Source organism: Aotus nancymaae, unplaced genomic scaffold (genome assembly GCF_030222135.1).
Source record: "Aotus nancymaae isolate 86718 unplaced genomic scaffold, 86718_ANA_hifiasm-v0.15.2.pri h1tg000007l, whole genome shotgun sequence".
Lineage (NCBI taxonomy): Eukaryota > Metazoa > Chordata > Mammalia > Primates > Aotidae > Aotus > Aotus nancymaae.
In genome coordinates this window covers 37,363,327-37,382,280 of record NW_026988418.1, presented here as the reverse complement: position 1 = coordinate 37,382,280, position 18,954 = coordinate 37,363,327, and the positions used below count along the sequence as shown (strand labels likewise).

General features: G+C 35.1%; 1 protein-coding gene across 1 annotated transcript in view; it reads right to left on the bottom strand.

Moving 5' to 3' along the window:
• Window positions 1-18,954, bottom strand: part of TNNI3K (TNNI3 interacting kinase) — a 335,970-nt gene that overhangs the window by 158,397 nt on the left and 158,619 nt on the right. Inside the window, exons 14-19 of the mRNA XM_021667770.2 lie at window positions 17,420-17,506; window positions 16,805-16,861; window positions 15,764-15,856; window positions 15,617-15,674; window positions 15,296-15,490; window positions 14,503-14,607 (exon numbers count right to left, since the gene is read on the bottom strand). Of these exons, the coding sequence (XP_021523445.2) occupies window positions 14,503-14,607; window positions 15,296-15,490; window positions 15,617-15,674; window positions 15,764-15,856; window positions 16,805-16,861; window positions 17,420-17,506 (595 nt within the window). The remainder of the gene's footprint in view (window positions 1-14,502; window positions 14,608-15,295; window positions 15,491-15,616; window positions 15,675-15,763; window positions 15,857-16,804; window positions 16,862-17,419; window positions 17,507-18,954) is intronic.

Genomic DNA, 18,954 nt, shown 5'->3' with positions numbered 1-18,954 from the left:
GATAGTTTAGAGAAATCAAAGTAATTTTTACTAATATGAATAGAAGGCATAATATATTGGTGCTGTTGAAACCATAAGCAATACTTAAAAAGGGAAAAAAAGTCCTTATCAGAGACCAACTTCTGGGTCAGCTAAAAATTAAAAGTTTTCCATTAAGGCATCCAATAATCACTATATTTAAGAAGCTGAACATCAACATGAAGCAAAATTGTGAAATGATTAATTTAGACATAAAAATTTAACAAGTTCAGGAAATGTTGCCACTGTTTTTTCAGGTTCACATGAATCTGATTTTAGTTCCCACATACTCTTTTCAGAGGAACATTTAAATAATTTGACTGTGACAAGCCAAACTGCTTTGAGACCTCATTGAAAGTCAAATGAAAACATTAATCAAATGCAAAAATATTCCAGTCAGGCATAGAAATGCTGCAGGTTAGAAAATAAAAATGTTGCCTGTGAGAAGGAAAATCAATTGATTTAGAGAAAGCAAGTATTGGTTCAAATCTACATGGTCAGTAGTGACTGGAAATCACTAAAATTTCAGGGGGTTGTATTTTACTCTTTTTTCAAAATCATCAGATAGTCTTGGGCTATAGCTACACTGCAAAATCAGTTTATTTGACTAACTTTTCACCTGAATAAAACAGAAAATCAGATCAGTCAAACAACTGATTGTCTTTCCTTTTCTCACTGTTTTTTTTTCGGACAGCCTTAGTGACTAGCATGCAGATAATTACCTATGACACAAAATAGCCAGATAAGTGTCTTGTGGAATAGCAGTCTTAATTGAGCAAAAGAATGGCTTTTATACTATTAAATGTTACAAAATTGTTCAATATTAAGTGAGAACTCCCTTCTCATTTCAGCTATGAATTCTAGAAAGTACAGCCCCTTGGTAAGGCAATCTGATAAATACATTGCATTGCTCTTCAATCAGTGCTGCTCCTGTTTTGTGAGGCTAAATGACTATATATATCCCTATATTTTGGATTAGCTGACTATACAGTATGGGTAATAACCTTAGTCTGTAACTTACCAGCTTTATCACCTTGATAATTTTCTAAGTCTCTTTAAGCCTTTTTCTGTCATTATGTGTTTAAAAATGCCTTCATATAGAGTTACAAATATTTAATTAGATGATGTCTGTGAAGCATTGAGTTCAATCCCTGGCATAAAGAAATATTAATATATGTTAATCTTATGTTCCTTAAATTTTATTAATTAATTCATGCATCTGACAAATATTAACTAAATTTTTATTAGGGCCCAGTCACTGTGCAAAGCACTGGGAATAAAATGGTGAAACATCCACAGCTTCTGTAGGGATTAAGCTTAGTGTGTAGTGGGAACACACTCAAGTTCATGAGCAAATTTACTAGCGTGAGAAGTGCTGTCCTGAAATAAGCAAGAGTATGATGTGCTGTGGGAACATTTAGGAGGGCTTCCTGAAGGAAGCATTGGGATAGACAGGAGTTAGAAGGAAAGCTTTTTGGAGGAAGTGTGAGGAGGGGCACAGAGAACAAGGGAGAGGTAAGGCAGAGCGAATGTTTGTGTCTGAGGGAACAGTATGTGTTAAGACCTGTACTAAATGAAGCCATTCAGATGGAGGTTATAGATGCAGTTCCACCAAGAAAGCCAAAAAACAAAACAAGAACAACAAAACTCTTTTTCTCTCTAGCTCTTTCAGTGCTGAAGAACAAGCTGGGCAAGTAACAGCTCTTTATCCTCACTTTTATTTAGGAAGCAAAAAAGAAGAAACTTTGTCAAACTCACAGAAGATTAATAGAAGTTCAATGCTAAATGTCTGCCTGTAAGGCCACCATATCTCAATAGAAGAAGACTCAGAATATTTTTCACACTCTTTGTATGAAAAGAAAAAAAAGGAATTAAAGAAAGAGAAAGAATTCAAAGCCTGTAATCAATTCTTTTCTTTATAAAACCCTGCAATTCAGGAGGCCTGCCAGAGGCTAAGTCTTTCAGAGACCATGGACAGGACAAAGCTTATTAAAATGTGCTCCATTCCCAAAGAAAAAGGTCAGTCATGATCCCCAGACCCTTAACTCTGAGTAGATTTAATGAAAGCCAACTGCTATTTTAAGAATTTAGAAGGGGGATTTCCCTCCTAAAAGAAAAGAAGGCAGACATCATCAATGTCCTAACACTATTTCATCTATGGCACCAGGCATGCTTTTCACTAACTTTCTGTAGGTCGCTAAAGCCATTAAATGAGGGTTTAGTGACTGAGAATACAGTTCTTCACATACAAGGCTTGAAACATAATTGATACAAAGACCATCCCTCCAGGATTAAAGAGTTCTAATCATTCTGTGAAGCTTGCACGCTCTTTCCTCCACACTGGCTGAAGAAACTGTACATCTTTCAGAAAAGGACTATGCTATTTCCCACATCATTTGGTAACTACAAAACCTTTCACCTTCAGTTAGAGAAAGATAATCTAGACTACTCTGCAAATAGTACTGACGCAGCAGCTAGATACAAAATGAATCTTATTCCAAGACTTTCTGGTAACTCTGCTTTATGCAATTAATATAAATTATATACAAATATCTCTTGTAGAATCTTTCTCTAACATCTCCATTGACTATTGTCCTGGTACCCTTATTAATCACAAGGGTATTACTGTGACCAGGTAGACATAGGCATCATTATTTCCATTTTATAAATGAAGAATCTGAGGCAGAAAAATGTCAAGTGACATAACAGCAACACAATAAGAACAGGAATAGAAATGACAAAAAAGATTGTCTCTTGGGAATCAAGAAGGTGTGATAGGATGAATTCTTCCCTTTCTTTGACTATTGAAGGAAGGATATGGGACAACCTTCTCAATGCTAATTTTGAAAACATCCCCCCTGGCTGTTTATAGTCTGAAGGCCAATTGCTAAGTTGAGTTGCTGGGTGCTACTTGAGTATAAAGAAGAAAAGTTGCCTAACCTCATAGGTGCTATACACATCCTCTGCAAGGATGGAGCCTCTCCTACTTGGATTTTTCAATCTCAGAAATGTGCCTCTGATGATACTTTCCCTTCTGTGCCATTATATTTCCAAATAAATGATGGTCGAATGTCTAAATGGATGGTGTTTAACTTGCTCCTTTAAGATTTGTGACGGAGTCCCAGAAAGAAGAATCACTGAGAAGGACCTTGGATAATCAAATAACCGTGTTAACCCTCAGCTACACGTGTAATCAAATTCTGTTTCAGATCTGCATCTGTCTAATGGGAGTATCAGACTGAATCCCTGGAGGGTAAGAGGTCTTAATGAAGGCAGCAATCTGTTATTTGAATCCCCTTGACCTTCTCTATAGAAAGAGATCTACAGTCAAACAATCCAGTTATTTCCCAGATCTTTACGGCAAGAAGAAATTATCTGAGATATTATAAGCAAAGTTTGTGTAATACAATCAAAACTGAGAGATAGGTCGTTAGAAACATTTCATTCAGGAAAGCAACTCGGGAATGCAAGAATGTTAAATAGTGAAAAGATTCAGAAGACTAAAGAAGAAAAATAATGCTAATAATGCTAATGTATTTTCTCACTTAAATATAATAAGATAGGCATGAATATAACCATCTTGGAAATTAGAAAATTGATATTTTAAGTGAACTGCCCAAGGACACAGGTAAAATGTGGCAGAGGTGGGATGTGAACATGCTTAGTCTGGCTTCAGAGCCTGTGCCCTCAATTAGTTTTCTCCTGTGGTCTTTTAGGATGATAACCCACATCAACACATATCCCCAGAGGCATCCACATTGTAATCCCAGCCAGAGAAGACTAACATTATTTGAAAACTTTCTTCCAAATAGGGAGGATTTTGAAATAGAAAATATTAAATGAGACTTTTAAAAAGTTTATAATTATCTGTGTCTCTTTTCTAGGCCAAATTCAAAGTATAGTTAGCTATTGGAAATTCAATCAATTAGAAAGAAATTTCCACTTATTAAGATTGTTTCTCATTTATTAGCTAGAAATTTTGGCTTTGGGTCCCTAGTCAGGTTGCACTCAATTAAATTCCAGAATCTAAGAACACAACAACACAAATGAATCTCAGCAAGCAAGGGTTGAAAACGAAGTGAGAAATGCACAGATTACCACACAGCAGCATTAATATCATTATTGAAAGGTTAGCTGCTTAGGAAATCGACAAGGTGCCAAGAGGGCATTCACGGTGCCTCCCAAGAAATGAGAGCAGAGAAGAAACGAAGCCGAACAGAGAAAAGCTTTTGTTGACATTTTCAAAAGCCGACTTTATACAGGCCATATCCCCAAAGAATAGAAAATGGCAATGTAAGAAACCAGTAACACCAGAAAATTGCAGGCCAGTGAGTTCACCACCAGTTACAGGAAAGCATTTGAAAGGTTTTAGAGGATCAGGAGGGGTGTCGCTTCTCCCTCCACGCTCAGTCTGTGCGTGAGGGAAGGTGACATTGTTATAGAGAAGGTACCGTTGCCACGCTAGCTTTGAGCATTCCCTGGGTGTGAGTGTTGTATTAAGGAAAGAAGCTGCAGAGTGAACCACAAGAAAGCACTGAAATAAGAAATCCTGATGCCAGGTTCCAGTGTGGAGTAACACTATTTTTATAGGAATAAAAAGTAAATGTTGGTATCACAGGATTTCTAGTTTTGGTCAAATTAGTACCTGACTTTCTGTGCTGTTATACATACAGATACATTCATTTGCACACACACATCGTCTTGTGTAGCATTTCAAATGGCGAACAGAAGATGTGAGATTGGGGGATTCGTCTGCCTGGGATGAATGAGGCAAAGATTTTGATGGAAGCTACTGTGAGAGATGGCAAGTTTGTCCAGATTTATGCAAGCAATACGATAGTGTGGGGAAAACGAATGACTTTTTCCGACTTAAATATACCTGTTTTCATTTAAAGGGTATATGTGTCTAAGGGAATTTACTTAATGGGGTGTTAAGTAAGGGCACTATTTTTAGAATTAGTGAATGCAGGCAAAATTAAATGAGACATTCTAATGAAGGCAGCTGAGAGAAGAACAACATTTTAACTGGCCCTGGGAGGAAACTTTAGCTATTTCTGTAGGGAGACAAAAAGAGAACAACTCAGGACTAAAGGACATTCTAGTAGTGAAGCATGGAGGGAGAATCTTAACTAAATTGAAATGTCATGGGATGGCTGGGACATAGTTGGCCCCCTGGAAACTATGAGCATTAGTTGAGGAGGCAGGGATGAATTTACCCTCAGAGAAAAACCAGGAAGTGCTGGATGGTGAATCTCTGTGTAAATAATGGGTAGAAACTTGAGTCAGAGAGAACTGTTTCTTCTGGAGGTTCAGGGAGCTGAGGACAGAGAGACTGACTTCAGATGGAAACTGAGCATGTCAGAAATGGGGATAGAAATTAGGACTATCAACTGAGTGCAGTTCATAAATAGGATTAATTTGTAGAACTAAATAGTTAAGGAGCCCCTTCTGTTAGATGTGGTACAAGGTTCTCTAAATATAGTGATCATAGTCTTTTTGTTTTAATTTTTACTTCTAAAGAAAAAATGTGTGTGTGTGTGTGTGTGTGTGTGTGTGTGTGTGTTTACTGACATATAGTGCACAGGACTATCACTTAATGTTTTAAAATGTATATAGCTTATTTCATACTATTATACTCATATAGTTACATGTTTTTCCTCTTGAGCCATATTTTGTTTCATCTCCCCACACTCCCAAAGCTATTCTCATGTTTTTAAATTAACAAAAGTGAATTAGAAGAGTTATTTCAAAATTAATTCCTATATAACATGCTTTATTAAGTAGTTTTCATTCATTTCCCAATTACTGGTATTAGTTCATAAGTTGTGAAAATGCATTCATAAACTAAAAATATTTAGTATGCAACTAACATTATATTTGTATAACTGATTCATGCAAATCCAGATCAGCCTTCTCAATTGTAACCATTACTCAAACACCTATTATCTGTTATCACCAGTGTTCCTAGGATCCATGTAGCACAGACTTCTGGCTGACCACAAAAACTCATTTCCTCTTGTTCTGGGCACACAGGTAGACTACATTTCCCAGGACCTTATATGGCACCACCAAGATAGAGCTGCCTGTACCACCCAATGCCAAGCCCTCAGAGTCATTGTCAAGTCACATTGGTCATTATGAATTGTGTAAATGCCTCTGGGGATTAGCTGAAGTGATGGAATGATATATTTATATCATAAAGTTAAACTGACAACACCACTTAAATGTGTTTCATGCCAATGTCTGGCCCATACAACATGTCATGCACATCTTATATATTCTTGCCTCATTAATGCTCACTTGAATTGGGATGACCCCCAAGGAGACCCTAGAAGTCACAGGTTAAGATGGGTCTGGAGTAACCTCATGGATAGGGACCACCTCAACATCTTGTTCAGCCACACAATCAAGATGCAGATTTCAATTGTATTGGAACCATTATACATTATGGACTGTATAGTTACAGTAGATAAACTACCCTAACTAATCTGAATTTCATATTGGAAATATTCATAAATTGTATAGCTTAGTTTTTTCATTACTCAAAGCAGTAATAAAATTGAGTCTGATTGCAGCTGATTGCATTTTTTAAGAAAAAATTTAACTTGAAAATCTGAAATCAGATTACAATTTTGGATATAAACATTTCAGAACCACAGGTAGTCCTAATCCCTAAGGCATCAATTGTATATTATACTTAAATTTTCTTCTATGTATTCCAATGATAGTGATTATTTCTTATGCTGAGGAGATTTGAAAATCATCCCTGAACTTACCCTCTGTAGAGCTGATGTCTTTCTTCTAGTTTTAAAAGGCTGGAAGCATTACACAAACACATGGAAATGTGTATGTTTATATAAGCATTTATATATAAATGTGTATACTCATATGCGCATTGATATAATAGTGAATTCAAAAGACAGAGATCCACAGACCCATGGTACCTATGGCATAGAAAGTTCCAAAGATCTAGCAGTTTCCATGGGAGTTGTGTTATTTGTGCTAGGCTCCTCTGGAGCAAATTACTTAGAATTCATGAGTGATATCAGCAAGTTCCCAGGAGTGTAAAATCTACACAGATAGCCAAAACAGAAATAAGTGTTAATATTAGACTACTGCAGTGCACACTGCAGTTCATGTGGGTAATCAAGGCTATAAACCCTAGAAGAATATAGAATATGTACACATATATATGAATCCTTCTCTTTATATCTATTTAATACATATAATTCTGTATTATATGGGTATATAGTACCTACATAAACCATGTGCAATGTAGTTGTCTGGTATTGAAATATTTATATCTGTTTTGGCTACCTGTGAAGATTCTATAGTCCTAGGAACTTTCTAGTGCCATACATAAATTATAAGTTATTTGCTCTGGAGGAGCCTCGTATAGTACAACTTCCCTGAAAACTGCCAAATCTTGGGACCTATTCTGTGCCATAGGTACCATAGAGTCTGTGGCTCTGTCTTTGACATTCATCACTAAATAAGTGGATAGACAAATGTATAAATAAATGAATGATTAGACTGACATTAGACTAATGATTTTGAAAACATTTGGAATTACATTGTGACTTGATTCCCTAACATTCCACCTTCACTTTGGCAACAGAGAACAATGAAGTTGTATGGCAAATGATTAAGAGGAGTAATTGACATCAGACTAAAATGCAGTTCTCAACCTTGAGTTATTGGAATAACTTGAAGTGCTCTTTCTCAAAATGTGATACATGGGCCCCAAGCCTGGAGGTTCTGATGTAATCAGCATAAGGATTTTCTTAAAGTTTGCTCAGAGACCGTGCAGCCAAAGTTGAGAACCACTGCACTAGAACAATATTTCCTCTCCTAGATCACAAGAATTAATTAGTAGTTTTGTTTGAAAGTACAGATTCTCAGGCCCAATCTAAGACATTCTGAATCAGTCCCTTCAATGTCTTTGAATGTTTTTTTAAAGGCTTCCAAATGATTCTTCAGGAATGTTTGTAAATGCTTTCTTAGGCTCTAAGCTCTGCTGGACAAAGTGTTATGATATGTCATTCTCACCTGTATCCCTAGGGCATAGCAAAGACCCTAGATCATATCATGCATTCAATAAGTATTTTATATTATTTAATTAATTGACATTTTTAAAGAGCAAATGAGTAAAAATAATTGATAAAATTAAAAATGCCACTTGTGATGACTGGTTTTATACTAGAGAATCACAGATACAGGGTTGTCAAGGATTTCACAATAGTTATAATGTGTTCTCTTGCAGGACTTTTCATAAGTATTATAATGGAATCAGTTAATTGGTCTGCATATAGATATTCAGAAGTCTCCTGAAGATGACATTTCCCAATGGAAGCAAAATTCTTTCTGTGTAAGCACTTATTAGCAAAGTCACAACTTAAAGAAATAACTGGGAGGGGAGTTCTATAATATAAGGAATTCCAGGAATACAAAATTAGAAAATTGACAATTTGTTTATTTTACTCAATTGCTGTGTTTTCTTAAGTGTAGGAATTTTATATTTTGCATTCAACTGGGAGGCAAATGCATATGTCAATTAAAGCCACTATTATAATTTTCTATCAATAATATTTTTCTTTGGCACTTCCTAAAATCTTCACTATTTTAGTTAAATGTCATCTTCAAAATTAAGATTCTTTTTAGCTCATAACAGCTCTGTCTTTCTAAATTACCTGTCATTTGTCATTGGAAAGTTGGCTATTTTTAAATTATCACTCATTATTTTCCTTTTTACCCACCAGAATAAGCTGACAGTCAAAAACAGTGAGTCCTTCTCAGATCTAGACCCCAAACTAATTAGTTATATCACATAAAAAAAAAATCTCTGGATGTATTAGAATATTGTTGTAACCCTCAATGGGTCTTCCTTGCCCAGTGCCTAGATAAATTTGATTTATCAAGACAGGGGAATTGCAATAGAGAAAGAGTTTAATTCACACACAGCCAGCTGTATGGAAGAGAGGAGTGTTATTATTATTCAAATCAGTCTCCTCAAAAACTTGGGGATGGGTTTTTTAAGGAAACTTGGTGGGTAGGGGTCTGAAAGTGAGAAATGCTGATTGGTTGGGTTGGAGATGAAATCATAGGGCATCGAAGTTGTCTTCTTGGTGCTGAGTCAGTTCCTGGGTGGGGGCCAGGAGACCAGATGACCCAGTTTATCAGTCTGGGTAGTACTAGCTGAGCTATCCTGTGCAGTGTCTGCAAAATATCTCAAGCACTGAATTTAGGTTTGACAATAACGATATTATCCCCAGAAGCAAGTTGGGGAGGTTTAGAATCTTGCAGCAATCCAGATACGTGATTCCTAAATCATTATTTCTAATCTTGTGGCTAATTTTTTAGTCCTATGAAGACAGTCTAGTCCCCAGGCAGGAAACAGGTTTGTTTTGGGAAAGGGCCATTATTGTCTTAGTTTCAAGGTTAGACTATAAATTAAGTTCCTCCCAAAGTTAGTTTGGTCTATGCCCAGGAATGAACAAGGACAGCTTGGAGGTTAGAAGCAAAATGGAGTCAAGTCAGATCTTTCATTGTCATAATTTTCTGTTATAATTTTTGCAAAGGTGGTTTTAATTGTGGAGTGTTTTTCCATCCCCAATATATAAGGGAACATATGAGGGGTTAAGAATAATAAAAAATGGGCCGGGCGCGGTGGCTCAAGCCTGTAATCCCAGCACTTTGGGAGGCCGAGGCAGGCAGATCATGAAGTCAAGAGATTGAGACCATCCTGGCCAACATGATGAAACCCCATCTCTACTAAAAAATACAAAAATTAGCTGGGCATGGTGGCGTGCGCCTGTAGTCCCAGCTACTCTGGAGGCTGAGGCAGGAGAATTGCTTGAACCTGGGAGGCGAGTTGCAGTGAGCCGAGATTGTGCCACTGCACTCCAGCCTGGTGCCTGGCAACAGAGTGAGACTGTCTCAAATAAAAAAAAAAAAAGAATAATAAAAAATGCATTTTATATAGTGCTTCAAAATTGATAAAATAATTTCATATACATATTTCATGTGAATGTCATGGCCACTTTGTTATGGAGGTATCACTATTTCATTCCTTACAGTGTTAATATAACATATATAATACCATATCTAAGGAGAATACCATACATTTGATCCATGTATGTTTGCAATGATGTTTCTGTTTCAGTGTCAAACAATTTGAAAAATATACTTTTCCAAGAAAACACACACAGCTTCTAGTATTAAGTAAAAAGTTTTAAATCCTTTAAGCTATAAATAATGACTAGCAAGCTCCAATGCCACAAAATGAATGTATAAATTAGGCCAAGTATAAGTTGGTAGGTGATTAGGTCTATAGCAAATTAGAGAGATACATTCCTGCTTGAATTATGGTAACTTTAAAAATATTAAACACTCTGGACCAAACAAAACCTATCTACATGCCTTCTCTGCAACATCTGCTCCACACCAGCAGAACATCAGGTATGAAAGAAGAAATAAAGCAGGAACTCAGAAGCATGAGAAGATGATATAAGAAATAGTTTGGGTCACAGGAATTGAGTTTTTAAAAGATTAAAGTACGGAGAGTAAGGTTGATAAATATTGCTGATGCCTATTCAATATCATCAGTATGCTCTTTCTCTCTCTTCTGACATGGTTTTGCGTTGTTGTTGTTGTTACAGTAGAACATATAGAATACTACAAACTTCAGACTTAGTTTCTTTTTTTTAAGTCAGTTTTCTTATCTGTAAAATGGAGATAATCATAACTATCCCATAGAGTTGTGTAGATAAATGAAAGCATGACAAGAACTTAGCAAAGCTCCTTTCACATTGTGATAAATAAATAATAGATATTATCATTCTCATCATTTTCACTGAAAATAACTACTTTTTTACTCCTTTCTTGAGATTCTCCTTAGAATATATAGTTGGCCCTCTAAATTCACAGGTTCCACGTCTGTGGATTCAACTAACCATGGGTCAAAAAAATTTTTAAAAGATTGTGTCTGTACTGATATCTCTTTTTCCTTCATCATTATTCTCTAGACATACACTGAAACAACTATTTACATAGTATTTACATTGTACTAGACATTATAGTAATCTAGCAATGATTTAAAGTGCAGGGGAGGATGTGCCTAGGTAATATGCAAATGCTACAGTGATTAATACCAGGGACATGACCATCCTCAGACTTTGTTATTCTTGAGAGGCCTCAGAACCAATCCCCTGCATATCCCAAGGGACATCTACTGAAGATCAAAATTAACTTTCAGAACTGGATGGTAAAAGCCTCAGTTGTCTTTGCTTGCCATGGGAAAAGTAGAGTTCTTTCTTTTCACTCGAATAATTTCAACAACCACAAACTTGGTTGTTCCATCCTGTGGGCTCAAATATTCTTTTTCCTTTAGAATTATAAAAGGTACTGGGCAAATTGGATGCTATATGCAAGTAGTCATACTTATACCAACAAGGCCATTGCTTCTTAAAGTGACATTCAAAGAAACACCACAATAATTTGGTTCAGTTAGAAAATATTAATTATACATCTTATCTGTGTAAGACGCAATGCTTAGTTCAGAAAATGTGAGATGAAGAGAGCAGTCTCTGACCCTGAAACCCTGACTTTCCCAGGCTAATGGGGAATACAAAAATATTAACAGACCATGTTGATACAAATGCAATAAGTGCACGGGTTTCCCACTCTCTGATGTGCATCTTTCTCTCTATCTCTTTCCATGAGACTTCTAAGTACTATGGGAAAGCAGAGGTTAGTATGCTGTGAAAAGCCTGAGAAAGATTAATGCCTGTTCTTCAAACTCTACTTTTAGCTCCATATCCTCTAAGAAGCATTCTATTTTACTTTTATCTTTGACTTACTTGAAATCCTCTGAAAGTTGCTATTTAATCATTTTGATCCTTAATTATTTTCTATATAAAGTGGGACTTTAGTTGCTTTCTGGACATATGCCGTATATAGCCAAGTAGTACAGTAACCTCTCTGTGGGAAAGGACCCAGGCTCTTCTGAGCCATGCACAGTGCTACATATGCATGCATCTGAAAAACAATGTTTTGCTGTTGCTACCAGATTAAAGATTGATAGAAAATAGTCTACAAATAATTGATACAATAGTTTGGGACTCTATCATAATGAAGGCACCTACAAAATGGTGTTTCATAAAATTTTAAAATTTTTGATGCAATTAAGCATTTAGGTTAGATTAGAGGCAGCAACAATTGTAGATATAAACCTATATCAGCTATATAGTAAATGTTCTGCTTTTATTTTAATCAACATTTATATTTTTGGTTCTGCCCAATAACTGGTGGTAACAACTTGCACATAACTTACAGCGCACCAGAATATATAATGGCCCCACAAATGAAGAGTTACAGCTAGAGAAAACTTGCAATAATTACTTATTGCAATTTACTCATTTGTTTTAATACAATGTGCAAAAATGTTTGAGATGGAAAGATAATACTCTTAAAACTCAAAATCATCAGTTTTATATTATGCTAATTTATCATCTAAATCTATTTCTGAAATAGCTACTGAAACTCAAAGAAAAAATGTTTGTTAACATAAATGTTTGGTTTGAAATTAAGAAAGGTAAAGAACTAATAGCTAACAATTAAGAAATTACTTTTATGTAAAAACTAGTAAATAATTATAAATAGATTGAGACCTATATATGTTTACTTTCAACACCTAGGATTCTACCACTCACATATCTGATTTATCTCTCTTATCTTTCATATCTATCTGAGAAGAGAAAAATAGCTCAGAGCAGTCTGAGCTATATGAGCAACACAAAATGTATCAGGCCCAGAGAGACATGAGTATGGGATTTTAGTCATGTCCCCAACCCCCATCCCCTTGGGGCAATAGTGTAAAGGCATTTTGTTCCTGACTAGCTGTGTTATCCACTCTCTTTATGTTCCTATACTTTTTGATTAAAAAACAAGGCATAGCCAATCAAAAGCTTATATTATTTTAATGTAAATTTTTGGTAAACAACTTAAAAACTGCTTCTTTTTTTCTTACAAACTAACTTGTAACTGCTGCTAATTGGAGTGTGTATTCAGAACAACTGGAATCCATGCTCATGGGTAATAATCCTCAAACTTCGAGCTTGAATAAAGTCTGTACTTTGCTATTTAAAGTTGACATGTCTCTTCCTTTCATTTCCACTGCCACTAGTGAAATTCTGCTTTTCATTACTTCTTATGTAGATTACTGCAACAAATGCCTCACTAGTTTCTTGACTTTCCCTTCAAGTTGATATTTTTACCAGATGCTGGATTAATCTTTCAATAATATAGCTCCAAATTTGTGATTTTCAGCTCAAACATCTTCATTGTTTCCTTACAGAAAAAAAGTCTAAAATATCTTAGTAATAGCATTCACTGGTGTCTGTGCTCTCGTTCTATTTTTCTATACTTTTTAATAATTGTCTGCTTCATACATTATACACATTACATACATTGATGCACTTTGTACACTAAAATGAAACTATAATTCCTATATATACCTTTAACTTTCTAATCTCTGTGTATTTTATTAATGTCTTCCCTAAGCCTACAGTATGCTCTTCCAAACTACCCATCTTTCCAGACCAGGCTCATATGTCATCAGAGTAATTAATATTTAGTAGCTTCAGAACTGTAAAGTTTTTATAAAGGACTATATACAGAATCTGTGTGAACTGTATTGATTATCATAAAATGAATGTGGCTGATGTGGAATCATCTGACTTGTTTCCTAAACTAAATCAGTTGTTGTCCAACTACTCTACATAGCACCTTTGGGCTTCCACAGAGGTGGCACAAGAATCTCTCCTTAGCACTGGGAAATGGGAAATAAATAGAGTTTTCTACACTCCACTTTACCTTTACCCAATGCTGCTCCATTTTGTATATCGGCCTTTCCTATAAGACTTTACTTAGAGAAAGTTTTCACCATTTACGAAAAGTTTTGAGATCCCTTGGGGTTCCACCACTGGAACACTCTGGTTTCATATTTATTTCACATAAAATCCTCTTCACCTGAAAACTAGGTAGATAAGCTGTGGTTAAGCTGAATTACTAATATAAAAATACAAAAATGGTAGCACAATGTAGTATTTCAGATAATTTTATATCAGGAGCTACTCCCAACACCTCACTTTATAGGAGACATATCATTTTTTAATAGCCATTTAGCTCAATGGTTGATCTGACCTTACTGACCTGAGAACTAGTTAGCTGGTGCATCTTACAGATATTACCATATGAGTGAACATTCTTCATAGATTTAAAAGATCCCTGAGAAGCAGTTATATAGCTTTCTACTCCTGTAAAGCACAATGACAAAACTTTCTATTGCCTAAGTTTGTGGTAGCCTGTCCTCTTACCCACAGAGTACCTGATCTGCAACAAGTCTGAAATTATCTTCACTGAAATCTGTCTAAAACTCCCAGTTAATTATACCCTTCTGAGTTCATTATTTAGAAAAAAAAATACCTGTTCAAGTCACGATGTATAATTGGCTGTGTCAGGTTGTGAAGGTACTCCATGCCTTTGGCAACATCTACCGCAATAATTAATTTAGACTGCAAATCAAGAATCCTAGAATTTAAAAATAGATTTAACAGAGATGAAATGGTCAAAGCCAATACCAAAAAAGCAAATGATGTGTGAGAGTTGTTATCTTGTATAATTTTAACCTTTTTTTCTTTCTTGAGAGTTAAGCTAGAAATTCAACAAATCTGGAAAAATAGTTTTCTTACATCAGAAAATTCTTAATTATGAATCAATTAAGATATACAGCATCTCTTGTTTAAGATATTATACTTGGTTTTATAATTTATTTATAATGCTATACTTAATTTCTTAGTAATATTATAAAATAAAATCTATTTTAATCACTTAATGAAACTAAATCCTAATTCCTATAGGCATAAACCCAGGAAGTGAATTCATTTTAGATTTGTGCAAGATCACTTTTTTAAACTTTATTTTATTCTGAGATAGCATATATCTTCTTTATAAGTATTTCAAATTTAACCTAATTATTTTAAGCTTAAGTTGCCAATTTAAATTCCTTAAATTTGTTATCTTCAACTGAATTTTTGTTAAGAAAGCACAAAGCATTTCTATCTATTGAAACACAATTATTAGGCATAAATTAAAATGCCACACTTGCTAGCACTCAGATTTCAAAAGGTAAAGGCTCATCCAATGAGAAAGCCTCTGACATATTACAAGAGTAATTCCAATGGCATGTCAAGGATAAGTCAGAACAAAAGACCCATACCTCTTCTGCTCATGAAGGAGGGAGAACAGAGAACCCCCTGAGATGTATTGAGTGACAATGGCAAACTGGCTGGGATCATTCAAGCAAGCGCCCACAAACTGAATTACACAGGGATGATTGAGCTGGCAGAGAATGGACACCTCTCGGCAAAACATATCCACATCTGACTTGGAGCAGTAGGTATTGGCTCGATAACTGGAAATGGCAGCAACAGAAAATCCTCAGTAAACAGATGGATCTAAACAAGGGGCTTGCCATACATATGCTTCTCAAAGGTCACAATTCCACCTGGATGCTGAATTTTTTCATTTGTTTGCTTACCGTTTTATAGCCACTATTTTATTCCTGCATCGTCCTTTATATACTTTCCCAAAAGAACCTACAATTGTTTAAAATAAATAAACAAACACATATTAACTTGAGCTCATTCAACCAAACCAGACCTTTATTATCATTTTTTTTTGTTACCTGATCCGATAATCTCATGGAACTCAATTTCTGAGAGCTGAAGATGGAAATGTGAAGGCAATCCAGCTCTTAGGAGGAGAATATCTGCCTTCTCTGAAAACAGAAATTGTCATTGTATTTTTTAAGGTAAAAAACACACATATGATATATATACACACATGCATATATATAGTTAATCAAAAACATAATTTCCTAGTAACATTTAAGTTCTATTTTCCAACTGTAATTGACTACTGGAAGATGCTAAAACCTTAACCCAAATGATCCCTGACACTCTTCATTAAATTAATGTTAGTTCTATGTCTTGATTACTCACTCTTTGTTACCATGGCTAAGGGTTTATTCCTGATCTGATCACCAACCATCTTGCCTGCATGACATAGCAACCCTGGAGTCCAGTCCATATCCTATCATGATAAAGGTTCTGATCTGGTAACTCTCTTCAGTCTATTCCAATAGACTTAGCCAAGTACCCATAAACTAACCTCAAAGGGATGCCAATTAAATGACAGGAAATAAACATATTAATAATTCTAAGGAAATGCTCAAAATGAAAAAAATACTGTTAAAAGACTTTAAATTCCAAATAGTTAAATATGAATCTACATTTGAATCATATTTTTTACTTTCCTGGTCCAATGTTATTAATTTCTGTGTGCAACATACATTCAAAAAAGGTACCAAAGTATTACTTATTGGGGATATTTTGAAAAATAATGTACTTTTATACATATTTTCTAGTCCCAATTCTTCTTAAACACATATTAATATTTATAATTCATTTTCATTAAAAACAGAAACATCTAAACAGTCCTATGAGAATTTGATCTTTCTTTAATAGCCATGTCAAATTTTCACTGTGATTGTATCTTCATGCACTGAAAGGAGATAAAGGGTAAGGAATATTATCTCTTGATAATATTCGTTGTGCTTGCAAAATATTCATCATTTGTCATATGTAAAACAAAATTGAAAGTTATATTTTAAGCAATAGCTAACCTTTAGTAATCAAATATAACAATTTTCCCAGATTATAAGTACCTTTTGTCATGCTTTTAATCTTCCCCAAGGGGGATGGAACAGACACATAGGCGCCGTCTAGAAATCAAATTATATAATAGAGCTGAAAGTAGCAATCACTTTTTTCTACATAACAGTTCAACACTATAAAAATAAGCAGGTGACGAAATCAAGTAAAACTATCGCTTAAAGCCCAAATCTTTCTCTGGATGCTGAAATTGTACCACAAGTGTTTATTTAGAAAGTGCGTAAAAAGATTTTTTAGAAAATCCAAGTTGTAGCAGACTCTAGCAGATTTAATTTGTGTCTGGATATGAGTATTCTGTAATAGATTACTGAAATGGAAAACGACTGCTCTCAGCTTATCCAGGCTTCCTAGTCATGCACAAGGCTCATAAACATCCAGTCTGGGAAATGTTAAACTTGGAGGAACTGCAGATTGGTGAGTTAGAAAATAGCCAAAATGGAGGCTTCTTTATGTTCAGCCTCACCCAGACATAAGATTACTTAAAATAAATCTAATCTGACACAGGCTATGCCCTCCTCCCTAGCCCCAGAATGATAGTAACAGAAACACAGATTTACCTTTAGGCACAATATTATACAACAATGAAAACTGAGTAAGAAAAGGGGTACCTCCTCCAGGCTGAGAATATTCATTACAGGGCAATTCATCTTGCGATCTCTTATAATGTTTCAGGAGTGTGACAATGGCATCATGCCCTTTATGAAAAGACACAAAGAACAAAGAGTCCTAAATTTTGTTTAATTTATTTAGTCTACTCTCAAATCCAAAATTCACTGGAAGTAGCTTACAACATAGGACAAATCATAAGAGATAATGTATTGCAATAGCAATTTAGTTTAATCATTCATTCATTGGTTCAAAATAATTTCTTAATGCCACCATATGTGAAGCACTATGTTAGACACTCTGGTGGGTACAGGTACTGGTAATACAGTGAACAAAGTGACTATGGTCTTACCCTTAAGAAGCTTACAGTGTAGTTGAATAAATAATCATAAAAATGATGAGAATTTCTAAATAAGGAAATATTAAGTACTGTGGGAGTATGTAATAAAGGCACAATTAAAAGGGCAAAAAGCACATAATCAGGAAAAAGAGATGTATTTCCTGTGATTGAGCAGTACATTTAGTTCAGAATTGCAGTATTTTGCAGCACTATGATAATTTACATAGGTTTTCAGAGACAGCTGCCTGCTTGCCAATATTTATACTCCTCTTTCACAGGGTGATTTTGTCACTGGGAATGGCTGCCCATCCAGGGACATTTTCCTATGTACCTTACATTCAACTGTGGCCTTGTGACATATTTTCGTGAAGGGAATATGAACAAAAGCAAAGTCACTTCCAGATGTATGCTTTAAGAAACAGGTGAGCCTTCTCTGCTCTTCCCATTTGCTGGCTAGATATTGAAGGCTCTGAGGCTCTAAGCATTGGAAGAAAGCCATCCACCCTGGACTCTTACTTATATGAGAAATACTTTTCTATCGCATAACACCATCAACATTTTGGGATTTACTAGTTACACTAGGGGCTTATAATTGTGAAGGATAAAAAGTGCTAAATGCTCCTCTGAATAAAGCAATGTTTTCCAATAAAATTAAACTTTGATACTATTTTAATGTGGTCATTATAAAAAAATCTCCTGAAGCTAATATATAAAAGAGAAAAACAGTCAACCTTAAAGATCTTGCCATAGGATTTGTGAAAACAACAGAGCTCATTGTAAAACTGTCAAACTTAAGGAATTGAAAAAGCATAAATACTTATCCATTACAAAGGATCTGCAGTTAACTCGGGTTAAGCATACACCTAGCTTATGTAGCGAGTATATACTGAGATTTGCTTGCCTTTCAAATCCTCCCTTCCAAAACAAATTTAAATGAAGAGTGCATTCGAGATCATGAAATGGAAAAAATTATGGTATTTACCAGCACTAAAAGCTTTTCCGAAAGTAACAAGTCTAAGATTCTTTGAGAAAAAAAAAGAAAAGAAAAGAGGGATTGTGATTATAATTGTTAAAACTGGTAGCAAAAATGAAATCTACATAGTGTCCATTTTCTTATCCTCTCCAGCTTTCTATTCATGACTAGTGTCCATTTTCTTATCCTCTCCAGCTTTCTGTTCATGACTGGTGGACATCTGA